This window comes from Saccopteryx bilineata, chromosome 10 (assembly GCF_036850765.1).
Source record: "Saccopteryx bilineata isolate mSacBil1 chromosome 10, mSacBil1_pri_phased_curated, whole genome shotgun sequence".
NCBI lineage: Eukaryota > Metazoa > Chordata > Mammalia > Chiroptera > Emballonuridae > Saccopteryx > Saccopteryx bilineata.
This window is the reverse complement of record NC_089499.1, coordinates 22,175,057-22,196,839: the sequence shown is the minus strand read 5'-3', so window position 1 is coordinate 22,196,839 and position 21,783 is coordinate 22,175,057. Positions and strand designations below refer to the sequence as shown.

The 21,783-nt window shown below is 39.8% G+C and overlaps 1 protein-coding gene across 4 annotated transcripts in view; it reads left to right on the top strand.

The window, feature by feature from the left end:
* The window catches only part of CMC1 (C-X9-C motif containing 1), an 89,483-nt gene extending 70,232 nt beyond the window's left edge, over positions 1-19,251 (top strand). For 2 of the 4 annotated variants that reach the window (XM_066244750.1, XM_066244751.1), the window contains 2 exons: positions 13,652-13,742; positions 18,988-19,251. In XM_066244750.1, the coding sequence (XP_066100847.1) occupies positions 13,652-13,742; positions 18,988-19,108 (212 nt within the window). In that variant the 3' untranslated portion in view covers positions 19,109-19,251. The remainder of the gene's footprint in view (positions 1-13,651; positions 13,743-18,987) is intronic. The other 2 variants (XM_066244746.1, XM_066244747.1) reach the window with 2 other exon arrangements.
* Positions 19,252-21,783: the final 2,532 nt, after the last annotated feature.

Genomic DNA, 21,783 nt, shown 5'->3' with positions numbered 1-21,783 from the left:
ACACATTCATATTCTCTCGTCATTTTCTGAATCTTCCTCCTCTGTCACTATTCCTAATACAGATTCTACTTCTTGGGGAGACTTATAACATCGTTTATGGCAGCGGTTCTCGACCTGTGGGTCGTGACCCCGGCGGGGGTCGAAGGACCAAAACACAGGGGTCACCTAAAGCCATTGGAAATACATATTTTATTTTAAAATGTATAATAAATATGTATTTTCCAATGGCTTTAGGCGACCCCTGTGTTTTGGTCGTTCGACCCCCGCCAGGGTCGCGACCCACAGGTCGAGAACCACTGGTTTACATCTTTTGAAAAGGTGGGTGGATTCGTTGCTCTCCTGGGCTGCACTAGCTTTGGTGCTTCCCTTGACTGTACTAGCCTGTACTAATGTGTACCTTTCAAATTCTGGTAGCACTTGAAATCTGATATTCAAAATTTAGCATTTCATTTTAAACTGCTTAGAGAAGCCACTTTTTAATGTGTGAAATCCTTATTTTATATATTTGAAAGCAGTTCTGGAAAATGGGTGTGGAACCAGAGAGGGGGTATCCAGTGCTATTTTATTTTAGGGGATTGCTGAGTAGCGATGAGCTGTAGCGCACTTTCTGCTGTGGTAGTGACAGGATGTGCCCTGTCATCCCTGCTCACTTCCCAGGCCCCTGCTGTGATGGCCTGGGGTAAGTCTAGTCTGTGGGCATGTAAATTTCTGCTAGGTGTGGAGGTTTTCTTGTGTGCTCATTGTGGAAAGGGGTTAAGTGGGATTTGATAGTAGTTACAAGTATTTTTTCCAGAATTCAAAAGGCCTGGTTCCAGGCCAGTGTGTGCCACAGTGTGTGTGATCTTGGAAATGCGACATAACCTCCTTAAAGCTCAGTTTCCTCATATGGCAAGTGCAGGTAATAATGATGCTTATCTGATAGTGTTTTTCTAGAATTCACATGAGCTAATAAACATAAAATACTCAGTATAGTTCTTGGTATAAATAGTGTGTTTTAGTTGCCATTATTGCTTTGTTCATATTGCTATTATAACACCTTTAAATACCTTGCGAAAATTTTATGAAGTTACATGGCAAAATGGTAAAACCAAACCAACAAACAAAAAGGCCGCCTAGAAATAAGACAGTTTCTTCTAGTGGAGAGATGAGTTGAGAACCATTTAGACCAGGGGTCTCAAACTCAACTCAGCATGTGGGCCGCAGAGCAAGATCACAGCTGTTGGGCGGGCCGCACTAGGTCTACAAAAGGCAACTGTTATGCAACACTTTTCTCACTGCAGTTGAAAACAAAAAAAATCAGTACAAAATTGTTCGGCGGGCTGCATGCAGCCCGCGGGCCGCGAGTTTGAGACCCCTGATTTAGACCCTACTAAACAATAAATGTATCGTTGCCATTTGTTTTTCCATAAGGAGAAATCATCTCTGTTCCGAATGCTGCCTGCTAAGTACTCCTAGTCAGAATCACATTTTATTCCCGTTAGATTTAACATCCTAATAGTGGAGATAATGAATCTAGGTATCTCCCTCAACTTCTTAATTTATGTTAAAGCTTTGAATTTTGATTTTGGATAAATTCTGACTACAACCCTGACTAACCTCAATAAATTATGATGATAAAGAACAGTGTCAAAAATTTAGATCTCGTGTGTGTGTGTGTGTGTGTGTGTGTGAGAGAGAGAGAGAGAGAGAGAGAGAGAGAGAGAGATAGGGACAGACAGGGAGAGAGATGAGAAGCATCAATTCCTTGTTGCGACACCTTAGTTATTCATTGATTGCTTTCTCATATGTGCCTTGACCAGGGGGCTACAGCAGACTGAGTGACCCCGTGCTCAAGCCAGAGACTTTGGGCTCAAGCTGGTGAGCCTTGCTCAAACCAGATGAGCCTGCGCTCAAGCCAGTGACCTCGGGGTTTCAAATCTGGGTCCTCTGCGTCCTAGTCCGACACTCTATCCACTGTGCCACTGCCTGGTCAGGCCAAAAATTGAGATCTGTGTCAAAGAAATTAGATACCAGTATATGCCATGGGAGAGACTACTTAGCAGCACCATACTTATACATATAAGGGTACGTTAAATCACCTTAAGCCTAGTAGAAAGTTGGTAGAAAATAAGAATTATGAATTTGACACTCATTCATTGAATTTATTTTTTATTTTTTTTTGGCAAGAGAGAGAAAGAGACAAGAAGGAAGGGAGGGAGAGAAAGAGAGAGAGAGAGAGAGAGGAAGGGAGAGAGATGAGAAACATCAACTCCTATTTGTGGCACTTTAGTTGTTCATTGATTGCTTCTTATGCGTGCCTTGACCAGGGGGCTCCAGCTGAGCCAGTGACCCCTTAAGAGTCTTTGGGCTCAAGCCAGCAGCATTGGGCTTCAAGCTAGTGACCTTTGTGCTCAAACCAGCAACTGTTGGGCTCAAGCCAGCAATCATGAGGTTATATTGATGACCCCACGCTCAAGCTAGAGACCCCATGCTCAAGGTAGTGAGGCTGCACTTAAGCCAGATGAGCCCGTGCTCAAGCTGGCAACCTTGAGGTTTCAAACCTGAGACCGTAGTGTCCCAGGTCTGTGCTTTAGTCACTATGCCACCACAGGTCAGAAATTTATTTAGCTATTTGTTGAATACCACTAAGCCGGTTAAGTTTATTAAATGATTATTTATACTTAGTTTTTACTTTCTTAAATATTTTGTTTCAATTAGGTATTTTTATAAACTTAAAAAGGATCAATGGATAAAAAATATGCTCTAAGGAAAGATGAATAAGATTACAGAGCCTAAAATGATCATAAATTTTCAATCATGAATCGATAGCTGACTCATCACTAGCCTGTTTGCATCTCATCTGAGTATAGAGAACTAAAACTATCTAGAGCTGAGCTATCCAGTGGGGTAGCCACTAGACACAAGTTAACTTAATTAAAATTGATGAATATGAAAAATTCAGTTCCTTGGTTGAATTAGACAATTTCAAGTGCTCAGTAGTCACATGGTGGCTAGTAGCTACCCTATTGGAAAGTAAGAGAATGTTTCCACCATTGCAGAAAGTTTTATAGGACAATAGAAATATAATGAGCTTTAGTTATAACTTTAATTTATAGCAGGAACATTTTAAAAATGTGAAATTAATTTTAAAAGGTAAAATTAATTTCAATTTTATATTTTATATAACCTAGTCTATTCAAAATACTATTTTTTCTACTTGCAATCAGTATAAAAATTAGTAATGAGATATTTTACATAACTTTTGTCATCCTAAGCTTTCAAAATCTAGTATATATTTTACACTTACACCACACCACAGTTCAGACTGGCACATTCTAAGTGCTCAGTGACAACACAGACTAGTGGCTACTATATTGCACAATACAAGTTTTAAAGGATTACAAACTCAAGTTGGTCAAATGAAGACACAACTATTTAGTATTATGGGTTTCCTTCTTGTGTCTGCCACTATATTATAAACACCTGAAATTTGGAACCATATTTTGTATTTAATAAAAGCTTGATTAAAGAAATAATAGTCCTAGAGAGTTGAAAATAAAAGCCAGGTTTAATGGGTCATTGATAAGGGGCAAGGATTTTTGTTCTAACCCTGTCCCTGTCCATCAGAGATATTTTTGGACAGCCATATGACTTAAAATCTTAACATAAACACTATTATAATAAGTGATTTTCACTTCTCATTTTAGTACAAGGCTCAGCAGCATTTGACAGCAGTAATGACAATTTCTTTTTTAACCCAAACTGTTTCAGAAAGGATAGTCATCTGATGGGTGCTTGCTATTTATTTATTTCCTTATTTATTTGTGTATTTTAACATTATAGAGATTGGTATATTTTAACATTATATCAAATTCACAGAAGAGCAAACGAGAGTAACTCTAAAATTTTTAATAAGAATGAAACACACCGATCTCAAATTTATATTCTGTTTTCTTGTTTTGAAAGTTTTGTTCTTGAAAGAGTCAGTGTCTTTTGAATGCAGCTAACTGTTCATCATGAACCCAAATCATATCTGTCCTGTAACTACTTCCTTCAGATTTCAGATACATCTCTTGTAGGGTCTAGTTTGTCATCCTGGTTTTTCTTGTACTTGCATCCTTAAAATGCAATCTTTTTGAAAACATCGATGGCTGCTAATTTTGTGGAAGAGGATGGCCATCTTTTTTTGCTCCATAATCTTAAAACATTTTTATTTTTAGACTTATGCACGCTATAAATACAATTGTCTTTCAAGCGTCTTTGTTTATACACCTGTTTTTGGTGTTTGGACCAAGTACATTTCAGCACACAAATATCATAGAAGATGAAAGAATACTGGTAGATTCTTTGGCACAATGGGCTAGTTCAGGATTTTGTTGCATGATATTGCATGAAAAGACTCTTCTGTTGAATGACTGATGGGAAGAGACTGTCATATTGTATCTTGGTCCTTCAAAAAATATATTACCAGTTTCTGATTTTGAGAAACTTTATCTAGGATGTTGTCATCTGAAGATTTATAGTCTATAATTGTGCTTATGCAGGAGGTCCTTGGGTTACAACAGTCTCAACATATGACATTTTGAGTTTATGACGCTCACTCCCATAAGAAATATAAAATATTGAGACATGAGTGTTTCAGCTTATGCCGTTAGCATCGTATTTACAGACTACAGGGCGAAGTAATTTGGTTGCATGCAGCAGAAGAATACGCAACATTCTTTTTCTGTGGCTCAGTTGTGTTTTTATGTTTAAGATTATGATTTTACAACTGTGTTAGGATAGGTCAGTGACTTAGGCTAGGGTGTGTTTCGACTTACACCAAAATTTGTGTTATGTCACTGCTGTAGGAACGGAACTGTGTTGTAACCCGAGGACCCCCTGTACAATCATTATTACTTTAGAGTACTGCTGTTGATTTCTTTGTGCTCATCTTGTAATTCCTCTACCAATTGTGAAACATGTTTCTGTTGGCGTTCTTTTTCCACTATGCGCAGTGTATGAGTTTACTATTGCAACTGTGACAAATTGTAAAAGTTTAGCAGCTTAAAACAACACAAATTCCTTACATTACAGTTCTGTGGTGCAGAAGTGTGACATAGATCTTACTGGGCTAAAACCTAGATGTCGGCCAAACTATCTTTTCGGCAGGCTCTTCAGGAAAGTCTCTTTCTTTGCCTGTTTTAGCTTTCAGAGGCCTGCCTTAACTACACAGTTAAAACAAAATATCATGAATGGCATGGCTAACACAACAAAACTACAGTTGAGGACTCTGGAAGTTCTAGATTAGGCTGCTAGAATGGTTGGGTTCCGGTGTGAGACCTCTTTCGGGTTGCAGACTGCTGGCTTCTTGTATTGGCAGGTGACGGAGAGCAGGTACAGGAAGCAAGCTGTCTTCCTGACACTTAGGAGGGCCCTAATCTCATTCATGAGTGCCTTACCCTTGTGATTTCATCTAATCCTAATTACCTCCCGAAGGCCCTGCCTCCTAATAGCACCACATGGTGGGAAAGGGGGAGGCAGTAGGGTTTTCCGGGGACACCGACATTCAGTCTGTAATGAGCCCCCACCCCAGTCTGTTGGCTCGTGTTCCCCTCTTCCCATCTTTAAAGCCAGAGAGGTAATACCTCTCTGACCTGCTTCTAACATTACATCTTTCTTTTTTCTTCTACCTTCCTCTTCCACTTTTAAGTGATGACTTTGGGTCTAGCCACATAATCCAGGATAATCTCCCTATGTTAAAGTCAAGCTGATTAGCAACCTTAATTCCCCTTTTGCCATGTAATCTAACATATTCATAGGTTTCAGAGATTAAGATTTGAAGGTCTAAGGACCCCTACCAGGACAACTTTGGCAAATGGATGTTACTCATATACCTTCATTTGGCAAACAGTCCTGTGTCCACGTTACAGTGGATACATCTTCTGGATTTAGAGTAACCTCTTTCAGAACAGGAGAGGCTGCTAAGCATGTTATAGCTCATTGTCTGTATGCATTGTTCTATTATTGGGTTTCCTAAACTGGTTAAAGTGACAGTGCTCCTGCATATGGAGCAAAAGCATTTACTGTATTTTGTCAAACCTTTCAAATTATGTGTATTTCTTACAGCCTTTAAAGTCAAGGTATTATTAAAGTGTACCCAGCAAAAAAAAAAAAAGACTTAAAGGTCTTTGGGGGCTATTACTCTAGTTAGAAAGTGGGAAAAGAAATCTTAAATCTCAACTGTATTCAAGGAAAGCAAAAAACAAACAAAAAGACTACTTTTATATATTAATGAACCGTGATGTAATACATTAGGCAGCACATAAGAAAACCGATATAATACGGATTTATTTCCCTGTTGCATCATTTTTCTTGGTGATTCCCTCATTTTGTTTTCTTATTTTAATCATTTTTACTATAATTGGGAATAATTGATGAGTCATCATGAAGCAGTTCCTAGGATTTTACAGTAAAATGGTACAAGATGTAGGAAAAATAAGATCGTTAAGAGTCTGTATTTTATCTTAGCTTTAGCCAAAGATCCAGTGAACCCATATGATAATTGCCAGATAAAAAGATTTATTTATTTTTACCAGTTGGCTCAGCGGTAGAGCATCAGCCTGGTGTGTGTATGTCCCAGGTTCGATTCCTGGTCAGGGCACACAGGAGAAGTGCCCATCTGCTTCTCCACCCCTCGCCCTACCCCTCTTGCTTCTCTCTTTCTCTCTCTCTCTCCCTCTCTCTCTTCCTTTCCTGCAGCCATGGCTTAAATGGAGCAAGTTGGCCCCGGGAGCTAATGATAGCTCCATGGCCTCCGTCTCAGGCCCTAAGAAGCTCAGGGTTGCTGAGCAATGGAGCAATGGAGCAATGCCCCACATGGCCAGAGCATTGCCCCCTAGAGGGCTTGCCAGGTGGATCTTGGTCTGGGCACATGTGAGAGTCTGTCTCTGCCTTTCCTCCTCTCACTGAATTAATAATGATAATAATAATAATAATAATAATAATAATGAGTTATTACAAAATAGATCAGTTTTCTTTCTTTTCCGGAAGGCCTCTAAGAAAAATAAAAGTCATGAAACATCATCCTTACAATAGATAGAAATATAAAAGAAACGCAAAAAATAAAATTGGATCCAGTGGACCTGATTATACAGTGAGGGTCATTCACTTGGTTTTCTTGACTTCTGCAATGCCACATGGTGCTCCCTCATTCCAGTCTCCTGCATCTCGGCGACGTACTTACACTAGTATTCCTTAGTGGTTGCCCAGGGCCCTTTGCTTATTATTATTATTAACTTACTATTTTTATAAGTTACTGCAGTTAAAACAGGGTCCTCAGACTTGCTTCCGACCAAATGGCTAACTACCCTGTGGACAACTGGACTTGCACGTGTCACAGGCCCCTGCTCATCTTTACCCCATCTCCGTTCACTGGCTGCCACCAAAACAAGACTACACCATATGCCTTCCTTTTCTGGTGTTTTTTAAATGGTCAAACTCTACCATCACGTACCCAGCAAGAAATTTGGGAGTTATTCTTGGTTCTTTTTATCTATTACCTTCGTCACCTACCTCAGTCTAGATCATAGCTAAAAAGTACCTCTGGAAATCCCCTCTTGAATAGATTTGGAGTTGTAATTCCTTGCTTCCCTGTGCCCTCCCTGCCTGTCCCCTATCAGAGCAGATCTCAGACTCAATGGTTTGTACTTTTTAACTGTCTGTCTTCCTCAGGGACTCTTGTTAGCTCCCACAGGACAGGAGCCCCCTTTGTCCTGTTCAGCATGGAAGCCCTACACCCTACTGCAATACTGGTCACATAGAGGAAGTACACTACTTTGAAAATGGTTGTTGAATGAATGAGATATATTATGAACCTATGGATAAGTACTAAAAGAATATATGAAAAAAATTAAAATTTAATTTATTGATTCAGTGAATACCTCTGAAGCTTGAGTTAACTCATTGGACAGCGCCTGGTGCATAGTAGATACAAGTGTCAGCTATAATTATTGTTGTTATTGTAAAGCAAGAATATTTTATTCTTTATCATTCTACTTTGGTAATTTAAGAAAAAAAGTGAAACATTTCCAATTGGATCTCTTAAATGTTAAGGTGACAACATGATTTTTGAAGGTGTGAATTTAATGAAGAAGCCACTGTTTCAACTTAATATGTTTTGTAAAAGATGCTACCATTTCAGCCTGTTACGCATTTGAATGATTAATTTTATAGATCCCTTGAAAATTGTCTACAGAATTTTGTTGTTAGAAGGTTTGCCGGCACATACTCACTAATGCAGCTTTTTCAACTAAACTGAACTTATCCTAATTAGCTTTTCATCCAATCTGGAATTATAATATTTGGCTTTGCCTGGAGTTGAAGCAGATTGAAATCTTCACAAAAGTCCAACTACTGTGATCATTGACTCAAAGCTTCTGAAGAGATCTTCAGTTTCATTACTAAATTGTATAAATGAGTGTACATAGAGTGAAAACTGTTTACAAAATCTTTCGCATGAACTTCGTGAAATGTTGCTCATGCTGTCAGTTATACAGAATAATGTGCTTTGTGGCCTTGTGGCGTGGTTGTCTTTGGCTGAGCCGTCATTAGAAGGAGGCAGAAAAACTGCTGTCCTCATTTCTCATGCCAGTCCAGGCCTTCCTCATGGCATTTGAAACTGGTGAGCTCAGAGTGAGGGTGACCTCCTGCTGTCTTCAGGCCCTTTTTACTTCACAGCTTCCAGAAGGGGTGATGATTACCGAGAGCCCACAGCACTTGGGCACGGTCGACAGGGACCTGACATTAGATTGTTCGCTATAGAAATCTTCACTGAAAAGATAGCTTTTCCTGAGAAAAATTAGTTTCAGACTTCAAGTTGTATTACAAATTTAAAACTGCAGACACCTTTGAAGAAAAATCTTCCTAAAAGTCAGTACTTGGGTAGGCTTTGCCCCAAATTGTATCATTTTTGGTTCTATATTTTTTAAACCTCTTAGCATTCAATAACTGATCAAAAGGTCTTTTATACATTGTCTAAAGTATATCTCTGTTTTTATTCTAATCGAGTTCTATAAAAGCAAACGGTTTTATGCTTATGATACATTCTAGTTGGAGAGCCGGAAATATATTATGAACTTGGGGTGATTTACAGTCTGCCTCACTATGTTGTCATTAATAAGCAAGACCTAAATGTTTTTCATTTAGATTAAATTGAAGTTGTAGATCTAAAGGTTAAACCATTAACATGATATAGTCACAAAAATATACATAGCTTATATGTTAAAATTTTAAATTTTATTGGTACCCAAATATATCTTTTCTTTTTATAATACAGCTGGAAAAATAGGTACTTTATAAATTCTGATTAAGGAATTAAAAGTATTAGAAAGAAACGATTGCTGTGTCTAAGGGGTTTTGTAAACATAAGCTTAGGGTTTTAAAAAAATTATCTGAGAGTGGAGATATAAACGGTGGTTCTAGTCAGATACATGAAACATTGGGGTTATTTCTCTCAATTGAGGATGTCTTTAAAGTGTCATCTGTCATCGAGTGCTCTAGTTGTGACTGGATGACTGACTGCATTTGCACAGTGTTTCTTAAACCCGAATTAATGAAAAGTATAAAAGATAAATGCCCAGTATTTCTGTTTCCATGTATAGTTGCTCCGTAAGTTCTTGTCCTTGGCTTAATTAAGAAACTATTCTTGGGGTTAATTGAAATGTTAAAATATAATGAAAGTTCCTTAAAGTAAATGAGTTAAAAGCAATTTCAAGCCATTTATTTTTCTTTCTTTTTTTGTTTTTATTTTATTTTAGTGAGAGGAAAGGTGGCAGAGAGACAGACTCCCACATGTTCCCTGACTGGGATCGCCTGGCAAGCCCACTAGGGGGTGATGCTCTGCTCATCTAGGACCATTGCTTTGTTGCTCAGACCATTGCTTTTTTAGCGCCTGAGGTGGAGGCCAGGGAGCCATCCTCAGCGCCCGAGGCCTACTTGTTTACACCAGTGGAGCCATGGCTGTGGGAGGAGAAGAGAGAGAAAAAGAGAGAAGGGAAGGGGGAGTGGTGGAGAAGCAGATGGGTGCTACTCCTGTGTGTCCTGGCCGGGAATCAAACCTGGGACATCCACACACCAGGTTGACCCATCTACCACTGAGCCAACCAACCAGGGCCAAGCCATTTATTTTTCTTACTGCTTTTATACAGAGGTGTGCCAAAAGGTATTTTCTTTTTTTAAGACTTTTATTTATTGATCAGCTTTAGAGAGAGTAAAAGAGAGAAACATTGATTTGTTGTTCCACTTATTTATGTATTCATTTGTTGACTCTTGCATGTGCTCTGGCTGGGGATTGAACTCGCAACCTTGGTATGTGGGACCACACTCAGATCAACTGAGCTACCTAGCCGAGGGCAGGGTTGGGGGAATTTCTTATATAAACTGGAAGTTATATAGGCTACTTGTACTAATTACAATGTTATTGTTTTGCCTATTATCTTAGACTAAAGTTAGGAGAAGACTTTATGTCTTTCTGTTTTTCATAGATGTATCTTGACCCAAATTTTATTATAGCTAAAAAAATATTTTTATCAATAGTTTATTACATGGTATTAAGTGGTGTTTTTTTTTTTTCAGAGAAAGAGGGTTTACGAAAGAAAGATACTCTCTCATGTTCTTGATACTTTAAAGAAAAAGTTACTATCATTATTTTTTTTAAGTTTGGAATAACTTTCTCATTATTTATTGACATTTATTTGTATTACCTTAGGATACACTTGAGTGAAATTTTATATTTATAGTGTTTAATAGTAATAAAATTAAATTATATAGGGGTGTTCAGAGTTTAACATTTAACATAATATCAAAAGAAGCAATTTAAATTGGATTTGTTTCAGAATACCATTATGAAAATCAGTTGGCATTATTAGCAACATCAATATTATATGAATATATGCTAATGTGGTATGAAAGAAAGATCCTCATTAAAATCTTGTTGCTAAACAAGTGACAAAAACCCTACAAACAGCTTGAGGCTTTAGGCTAGTCAGAGTTATTCCTGAAGAGATTTGGACAAGTGTGACAGTTTATGGAGTGTGCCTTTATTGTGATCAGAACACACACATGCTGTCTTGCACCAATTCCCTACTAAGGGCGTTTCTATTTATATTAAGGCAGGAGTCGGGAACCCTTTCGGCTGAGAGAGCCATGAACACCACATATTTTAAAATGTAATTCCATGAGAGTCATACAATGACCCGTGTACATTAAGCATTATCCAATAAAAATTTGGTGTTGTCCCAGAGGACAGCTGTGATTGGCTCCGGCCACCTGCAACCATGAACATGAGTAGTAGGAAATGAATGGATTGTAATACATAAGAATGTTTTATATTTTTAACGTTATTTTTTTTTTTATTATTAAAGATTTGTCTGCGAGCCAGAAGCAGCCATCAAAAGAGCCACATCTGGCTCGTGAGCCATTGGTTCCCGACCCCCTGTATTAGGGGGTGGAATCTTAAAGTAATGCAATGCCTAAGCATTCTATTGTGAATTTATCAGTGTAAAAGTATTGGGTTTGTTCCATTTGGAAAGTAGACTTTTGATAATTAGCTATTATGTTTGTGTTTTCCAGAAAGAGACTGGGGTTTGGTCAACTAGAATTTTTCATTAGGCACATTCTTTCTTCTAGACATTAACTGAGCGAGTCAGTCTGGTCTAGGTCTGTGAGGTTACAGGAGGGTAAGGTGGTACAGGGCCCCTCGTTCATCACCACTAGGATCATGGCATTTCCCTTAAAGAAGCCCTTAGCCAATCTTAGTCAATGCTGGACTAACTTGATGTCCATATTCCCTTTGAGTGTTGCTCATGTCTTAATTTTTATTTGGCATCATAATTCTTGCTTTAAAAAGGTTGATTTTAATATACTGTAAATAGAAAATTTACCAGGTAGGAATGCTCATGATATTCCAGAGTGAAAGTTTTTGATAGCCATGATCTGGACTGATAATGAGCTGATTATAAGTCTGCTTTGCCTTTTTGAGTTGTAGGAAGTCCTTAGTCAAAGGGCACAAGTTATTCCTCTGACCGGAAATTGAACCTGGGACATCCACATGCTGGGCCAATGCTCTACCACTGAGCTAACCAGCCAGGGTAGGGTCAGCATAGTTTAAAAAGTAAACTACCATAAAGTGAATTTGACAGAAAGCCACTTGAATTTTCTGGGGCATCTAAGACTTGACTCGTGAATGGAGTGGGAGCCCTGCCAGCAGAAGTTAGGGCACCGTGGCGAGGTTAAAGAAAGGGGCTGCCTGGATTCCATCAGGCGGAGACATGCAGAGACTGGACACCGGGTGCCCATGTCCGGAAACCGCTCCTTCATATTCCCTTTACTCATCTTCTAGAATGTACTTTTTCTCTATTAGAAATCTTACTTATTCTCTGCATGCCAGCTCTCTCCACTCTATCTCAGAGGTCTTCTCTCCCTCTTTTCAAATCTCATTCTTTTTTAATTTTTGCTTTCCAACTTGTTATTAATAGATTTTATTGGAGTACAGGTTCAGGTGTGCAATTCAATAAAACGTCATCTGTGCACTGCATTCTGTGCCCGTCACCGTGGCAGAGTCTCTTGTGTCCCCATTTTCCCTCCTCTGCCCACCTCCAGTTACCCCCACCCCCTTTCCCTCTGGCTCTCACCACACAGTTGTCTGTGTCTATGTTTTATATATACAGGGGTCCTTGGGTTACCACAGTCTCGACATATGATGTTTTGAGTGTACGACGCTCACTCCCATAAAACCTTTAAAAAATTGAGACGTGTTTCGGCTTATGCCGTTAGTATACTTATGGACTACGTGGGCAAAGTAGTTTGGTTGCACGCAGTGGGAGAATACTCAGTATTCTTTTTCTGTCACTTAGTTGTGCTTTTATGTATTAGATTATCATTTCAAAACTGTATTAGGATAGGTAAGTGACTTAGGCTAGGGTGTGTTTCGACTTACACCAAAATTCAGGTTACGTCACTGTCGTAGGAACAGAACTATGTTGTAACCTGAGGACCATCATATATATATATCATGTATATATATGATGAGTGAGTGTCATTTTACTTTGTGGAAAAAAGAATGAGTCTGACCAGGCGGTGGCGCAGTGGATAGAGCGTCGGACTGGGATGCGGAAGACCCAGGCTCGAGACCCCGAGGTCACCAGCTTGAGCACAGGCTCATCTGGTTTGAGCAAAGCTCACCAGCTTGAGCCCAAGGTCACTGGCTCAAGCAAGGGGTTACTTGGTCTGCTGTAGCCCCATGATCAAGGCACATAAGAGAAAGCAATCAATGAACAACTAAGGTGTAGCAATGGGCAACGAAAAACTGATTGATGCTTCTCATCTCTCTGTTCCTGTCTATTTCTGTCTATCCCTCACTCTGACTCTCTCTCTCTCTCTGTAAAAAAACAAAAAGAGAGAATGACATTTGATTAAAAAAAAACCATATATATTAAATCTCATCCTTTATTTCCACAAAGTAAATGACCATCATTTCGTTCTGCATTTTATTTGTGTACATGTCTTTGGTGTAGCATGTGCTTTGTGCCAAGCACGGTTTAGGTGATAAATGTTAAATTATATTTTAGAGCTGTCAAAAATTGTGTTGGTGTAATTACAAATCATTTTTTTCTTTCCACATTTTTTATTTCAGATTTTACCAAATGTTGCAAGGAGTCTGGAATTCTTATGGTAGTCAAATGCCAGAAAGAAAATTCTGCATTAAAAGACTGTCTGACCTCTTAGTAAGTAGTTACTTAACTGCTGTTGCTTCTGTGTGTGTGTGTGTGTGTGAGAGTGTGTGTGTGTGTGAGAGTGTATGTGTGAGTGTGTGTGTGTGAGAGAGTATGTGTGTGTGTGAGTGTGTGTGAGTGTGTGTGAGAGTGTGTGTGTGAGAGTGTGTGTGTGAGAGTGTGTGAGAGTGTGTGTGTGAGTGTGTGTGTGAGTGTGTGTGTGTGTGAGTGTGTGTGTGAGAGTGTGTGTGTGTATGTGTGTGTGTCAGTGTGTGTGTGAGCATGTGTGTGAGTGTGTGAGTGTGTGTGAGAGTGTGTGTGTGAGAGTGTGTGTGTGTGAGTGTGTGTGTGAGTGTGAGTGTGTGTGTGAGTGTGAGTGTGTGTGTGTGTGTAGTATATGTAGTAGGTAGTTTACTCAATGTGTGATATCTGTACCCCCCGCCAAATCCACCATATTTGTGGCTGAGTCTAAAATTTTAATTTATTAAAGACTATTCCAAAAGAAGCAACATATTTATGAAGTGTTTCTTAAGTTATGTGGATTGGCAGTGTATTCGATTAAATATAGAAGGTTAGTAAACACAAACGTGATTTCTCATGTGATTTCACCAATTTTTTTTCACGACCATGTTGATCTACAGACTATATCATAGGTGAGTTTATAGTTATATCTTCTAATGAAAAGATCCTGAATTAGACTATCTCTAAGACCTTTACTAGCCTTGAGATTTCTTTATTTGATTAGTATAATTTAACTCCTAGGAAAGTTGCAATAAATCAAATGAAGGACACAAAGGTAAATTTAGATTTTTGAAGTTAAATTAACTTTTTAAATATTAGGCCCTGGCCTAATGGTAAAGTGGTCAAGTGTCGGCCCAGTGTGTGGAAATCCCAGCTTTGATTCCTGGTCAGGGCACAGAGGAGAAGCACCCATCTGCTTCTCCACCCTTCCCCCTCTCCTTTCTCTCTACCTCTCTCTTCCCCTCCTGCAGCCAAGGCGCCATTGGAGCACAGTTGGCCTGGGCGCTGAGGATGGCTCTAGGGCCTCCGCCTCAGGTGCTAAAATGCCTCCAGTTGCAACAGAGCAACGCCCAGATGGGCAGAGCATTGCCCCCAGGGGGCATGCCAGGTGGATCCTGGTCAGGCGCATGTGGGAGTCTGTCTCTCTGCTTCCCTGCTTCTCACTTCAGAAAAATACAAAAGAAACTTTAAAAAAAATTTTTAAAAATATTAAATATCAAGTTCACTGATAGTTTGTTATAGTTCGTTGTACAGTATCTTAAAGTAAACATATGCAAATTTCTTTGAATGCAGGTGCTTTCTGTAGAATCACCTTAGATGTTTTATTACCTACATTATTGACAAGACGATATTGCAGAATACAGTCTTCTTCCTTGGTAGTTGTAACTGAGATCTTAATTTTGGCAAGTCCTTATTTCCTTCTGTACTCTGTCATTATGGTTTGATACTTAGGGAATTAGAAAAAACTAGTGATTATCTAATTCTTTGGTTTTCATCAGAAGAACTCATTATTCTTAGTTTGCCATATTACCCCTCCCTCCAGACTGGGCAGAACTAGAGCAGAGTAGACGGGAGCCGGAACTGTGGAGAGGGCAGCCAGAGCCCGGCTTACCTTCTGGGTGAGCCAGAGTACAGCCGCCCGTCCGGCCTTGGGCGTGTCCTCACTGGGAGACGGGGTTGTTCCTCCCGGAGTGATGGTAGGGCTGCTGTATGGAGACACCTCACCACAGTGCTGGGTTATAATGGGAACTCAATAAATGTTAGCTTTTTAAATCATATTTGTTATTTGTTGGATTTTGTTGTCTGAACATTCGAATATCTTGCATCTTTCACCCCTAGAAATAATGGGTTCTAGCCAGTGGCGGGGTTCAAATATACTGCTCACAAAAATTAGGGGATATTTCAAAATGAATATGAAGCGATAAAAAAAGCATTTGATTTTTTTTATTAAACAAGAATATCAGAAAAGCAAACGACAAGTCAAAGAAAGTTGTTCGATTATGCAAATGAGATGCAAAACCAACTTTTATTTCATTGGTGAAAAGGCACTATACAAAAGGCTGAAAGTACTGGAGTATCTGCACGTTCCCTTATCTTGAAAGCGCATTTTGAAATATCCCCTAATTTTTGTGAGCTGTGTGATTTAACAACTGGTTCTCTGCCCTAATGCCATTTTTTTTGTTTGTTTGTTTTTGTGGCAGAGACAGAGAGAGTCAGAGAGAGGGACAGATAGGGACAGACAGACAGGAAGGGAGAGAGATGAGAAACATCAATTCTTTGCTGTGGTTCTTTAGTTGTTCATTGATTGCTTTCTCATATGTGCCTTGACTGTGGGGCTACAGCAGACCAGGTGACCCCTTGCTCGAGCCAGTGACTTGGGCTCAAGCTGGTGAGCTTTGCTCAAACCAGATGAGCCCACGCTCAAGCTGGCGAGCTTGGGGTCTCGAACCTGGATCCTTCACATCCCAGTCCGACGCTCTATCCACTGCGCCACCGCCTGGTCAGACATGACCCATTTTGAATACAAAAAAAACAGTATACCAAAAGGTAGTTTATTAATTCATGCATTTAACATTTAAATAAGAACAGTATAAGAGGTACACAAAACTAGATTATGTTAGGAGTTTTAAAATATTAATGAAAAAATATTAAATAATACGCCTGACCTGTGGTGGCGCAGTGGATAAAGCGTCGACCTGGAATGATGAGGTCACCGGTTCAAAACCCTGGGCTTGCCTGGTCAAGGCACATATGGGAGTTGATGCTTCCAGCTCCTCCCCACCTTCTCTCTCTGTCTCTCTCTCCTCTCTCTCTCCCTCTCAGTCTCTCTCCCTTTCTCTCTCCTCTCTAAAATGAATAAATAAAATTTTTAAAAAATTTTTTAAAAAATTAAATAATACATGACAAAAAACAATAAAACTTATTTAAGATATTTCCATATTGCTTCTTTCTTGATTGACGTCCTCACTTGTAATTTTTTTCACCTATGGACAGAATGAAAACACCACGGTAGCTTAGAATACACTATTGTGTTAGAAAAGAGTGAGGAATGAAAATTTGTGATTTCCATATTGGGCGGCTGCCCATGAGCCCACCTTAGAGAGAACCCTAATTACATGTGCCTTTTTAACAACCGGTTCGCTGAAGTCAGTCAACAAAAAATTAGGTATTGGTTCTGCTGAACTGGTGCAAACCGGCTGAGTCCCAGCACTGGTTTCAGTCCATTCTGTGGGAGGGGCCTGGCAGGGTCTGAGGCGGTTACTTGTGTTCCTTTAGACTAGAGGACAGGTGAGCTGTGAAGGAAACCAAGGGGGTTGCAACATTTGCTGAAAGTAGATGGAGACTTAGGGAGGAAGAATTTTATTTGACTGTAAGTCTTAGAGCTAAGACATAGAATTTTTTCATCTTTGAATAAGTGCTCTGCTTTGTTTACTGTTGACATTCCATAAAATGAATGTAACGCTCTATCTTTTCATAGTGATACCTGGAAGCATTGTGCTCTCGAGTTTCTACCTGTCTCGGCTTCATTCATTCAATAAATCACAGCCCGACTTCTGTCCTCACTCCATTGAGACTGCCCTTCCTGAAGGTTCGAGTGGGTTCATGGTAGCCCAGTTGAATCTTTTCAGTCTTTTCTTTTACTTGACTTCTCTGGAAATCTCTTAAAATTCCCTTCTATCTGGCTTTCCGTATTGCTCTTTCCTGTTCCCAAATGTCTCTATCTACTTCACCTTTTCTTTCCTTAACCTAGTCTGTAAATTTGATTTCCTTCTTCCCTCCCATTCTCAGATCAGAGAAAGCTTGCTCCCATGGATTCAGTTACTTCCTGTAGGTCATGCCATTTCTCTGCTTCTTTCTTCAGGTCCCAGACTGAACTCGGGTCCCTTTAGTTCTGCATTCCGGTTCTGTGAATTACACAGCTATCTAGTACCTTCCTTGTCTCCTAACTCTGATTGGTCGTTTCCTGCTGATTTCATTTCTCCCCCAGGTCCCTGCTTCTCCTCCTAATAGCTTCTTGTCTGGGTTATTGTAATAGTTTACTGGCTATCCTGCCTCTAACTTTTTTTTTTTTGTATTTTTCTGAAGCTGGAAACGGGGAGAGACAGTCAGACAGACTCCCGCATGCGCCCGACCGGGATCCACCCGGCACGCCCACCAGGGGGGCGGCGCTCTGCCCACCAGGGGGCGATGCTCTGTCCCTCCGGGGCGTCACTCTGTTGCGACCAGAACCACTCTAGTGCCTGGAGGCAGTGGCCAAGGAGCCATCCCCAGCGCCCGGGCCATCTTTGCTCCAATGGAGCCTTGGCTGCGGGAGGGGAAGAGAGAGACAGAGAGGAAGGAAAGAGGGAGGGGTGGAGAAGCAGATGGGCACTTCTCCTGTGTGCCCTGGCCGGGAATCGAACCTGGGACCTCTGCACGCCAGGCCGACACTCTACCACTGAGCCAACCGGCCAGGGCCTCCTGCCTCTAACTTTGCAGCCCCCTTTTAACCTATCGGCCACATGCTGTCAGATTCCTCTAGACAAAAGCTGATCTTATAGTTGCTCTTCTAATAGAATCCCGTCGTCTTCAGGATAATTTAATTTCTTACTGTGGCATAGATGGACCATCATGAGAGGTTCTTGCCCTTTCTAAGCTACATCTCAGGCCCTTTCTCCGATGTGCGTAATCTGCCCGCAGTTCCACGTAACCTGCAGTTCTTCATGCATCACAGTTTTTCCTCATATCTGTGCCTTCTATTGGGATTTCCGGTGGTCTTTCAAAATGCAACTCATGCATTTCCCCTGGACGTCTCCATTTTCCCCACTTCTTTCCCATGCTTCCATGGTGCACTGGGCCATACCTCTATCATAGCACTTGTATACTTAATAATTCATTCTTTACTTGTCGTCTGTGCAATGCCATGGGTTCCTTGAGGATAGGCACTGTGCTTTTCATTGTTTTATCCTGGTACAGTGCTATGCAAAAAAGACCATTTGCTCTTTTTTTCCCCTTTTTTAAACTCATTTTGGTAGACTAATGTTCACTATGAATTTATGATCATTACTAAAAATCTTTAAAATTATCTTTTAATTTCAATTGCAAATGAAATTGACATTCAATATTGTTTTAGTTTCAGTTGTTAAAATCTACTTCTAAAAATTGTGCCTGATGAACTGTATACCTGAATGGTATTAGTTATATTAAATACGTACAAAGTGCTTCACATTAACAGCTTTTCATTTCTTTCTTGTAGCTATAATGATCCTGCCTTTTATGAAGAATGTAAAATGGAGTATCTGAAGGAAAGGGAAGAATTCAGAAAAACTGGAATTCCTACTAAGAAAAGGCTGCAGAAGCTTCCAACCAGCATGTAGGCAAATATTCAAATGGTACTCAGTAACTGTATTCATGGAAATCACGATGATCTAAAATAATGGACTCGAGCAAATGTGTTTCCTTTAACCTAAATTATGGAAATATTAATTTTATCTGAAATAAAGATTTTTTTTTTTAATTTTAAAGTTAAGTTTATTAAATGGAATAGGAGTAAATAGCAAAATGAGGTATGGTTTGCCTGGCGATTATGAATTTTTCAAAAATTTTTTCACAACTGTAGTTCTGTAATAGTGATACTGATTTTTAGGTTCCACGGTAGATCTTATTTCTATCAATGTAGTCTAATGGCAATTGTGGGGGCCTGAAGTAACTAAAGATAGATAGGAATGGACAAGCTTCAAAGGTGTTAATGACCAGGCTATAGAACAGAGTGGGTGGGAGCCAGAATCCTCCCTGGTTCTCCACTTATTAGCTATACAGCTGTCTCATACTGTTATTGTGAGCACTGAGTATTGTGGGTAAGTAAAGATAGTGCCTTGGACATGGTGAATGCTCTTGAATGGTTAGTTATTACAAAGGCTTATTTGGAAATATAGATTGTAGACAAGTACTTAAAAATGAATTGATTTTAAACATCTTTGATGAAAAATTTACTAAATGTATCACCACATTCCTTGACTTGTTAATTTGGCTACTAAAAATACTTTAATATTTATTTATTTATTTATTTATTTATCTATCTTTGTTTGTTTTTGTATTTTTCCCAAGTGAGAAGCGGGGGTGAGGGAGAGGCAGACAGACAGACTCCCTCATGTGCCTGACCAGGATCCACCCGGCATGCCCACCAGGGGGCGATGCTCTGCCCATCTGGGGCATTGCTCTGCTGTACCCAGAGCCCTTCTAACGCCTGAGGCGGAGGCCATGGAGCCATCCTCAGCGCCTGGGCCAACTTTGCTCCAATGGAGCCTTGGCTGCGGGAGGGGAAGAGAGAGAGAGAAAGGAGAGAGGGAAGGGTAGAGAAGCAGATGGGTGCTTCTCCTGTGTGTCCTGGCTGGGAATCGAACCCAGAACATCCACACGCTGGGCCGATACTCTAGCACTGAGCTAACTGGCCAGGGCCCTTTAATCTTTTTTTAAAAAGTCTTCTTGATAAACATAAATGACCATTTTGTAACATAGTAATGGTTTCAGGAGCTAATGTAAACATTTCCTGTCCAATGCAATAATATGGTTCTAGAGAGAGCTTTTATATAAAAAGTTGCTCCCCCCCCCATGAACTATTAACTCTTTTACTTTAGCCATGGCAACCAGTTTCCAGGTAAGTAAAATTTTAATGTGTTTACAGTTTTTAAAATCACAAATATAAATTACTACCTACAAGGACAAGATTTAATTTTGTCCCCAATCCCATGAAATAGACCTAATAGACTTTTTTTTAAAGGACTTAAAGCAAATAGCAGAGAAGACCTAAAGAACCAACGGTATGTTCAAGTTCTACACTTACCTCTTGAGTGAGACAAAGAACTATTCTCTTATTTTAAACCCAAAGAAACCCCATTTTCCCGGGCCTCAGATTAGAAGGGATATTACTAGAGCAGACAAGAGCAAAGAAAACATAGAAACCTGGAAGTCACGTAGCATTGAGGTAAGAAGCCTATGTTCCTGTTGGCCTTTTGGTTTTGGTACATTTCTTACAGGACAGGCCCTTAATTTTTTTTAATTATTCAAATAAATAAAGGCAAAACATTTAAAAAGCAAGTGAAATATATAATCTATGGCTGTTTTATAATTTTGATTAGAATCAGAGGGGCCAACTTCAATGTTATGTGGAAAATCTATTTATATAGATTCTCCTTTCCCTATATAAGTGCTAGATCAGCGGTTCTCAACCTGTGGGTCGCGACCCCGGCGGGGAAAAATGGCTTTAGGTGACCCATGTTTTGGTCCTTCAACCCCCGCCGGGGTCGCGACCCACAGGTTGAGAACCGCTGTGCTAGATATATAGTATAAATAATCCTTTGTCAAAAGCTATTTATTAACTTTTAGAATAGCCATGTCTATGCACACTCAAGTCTACTTCTCCAGTGGGTCCATCTGCCTCAGTCAGTCTTGCTTGCTTGCTCATTTGTGCCTCTGCTGGTATTTTAAGTGACCGTAGATTTACTACCCTGTAAGAGCTACCTTCTCCAAGTATCCTTTCTGGATTAAGACTGTTACTTTCTGTTCACGTGATTCAGTTCTTTAAGTACATTTCCCCCATTTTGGTTTCCTGATGTTTCCCATAGGCATGTCCCTGCTGTGCTTATGAATTCGGTTCCATTTTGGCAGAACCTCAAGTTTCTTTTTAGAGCAGATGCAAATTGTTTTAGGGGATCAAAAAGAAGGAATAACTGGCTTCTGGTTGTTAGCTATGTTTTCTTCATTGTTATGGATATGCAGAATTGGAACACTGTTATAAAATCTGAACATTAATTTTCTTTTTTTTTTTTTTTTAATAAATTTTTATTAATGGTAATGGGATGACATTAATAAATCAGGGTACATATATTCAAAGAAAACATGTCTAGGTTATTTTGTCATCAAATTATGTTGCAAACCCCTCGCCCAAAGTCAGATTGTCCTCCGTCACCCTCTATCAAGTTTTCTCTGTGCCCCTCCCCCTCCCCCTAACTCTCTCCCTCCCTCCCTCCCTCCCATGTCCTCCCTCCCCCCA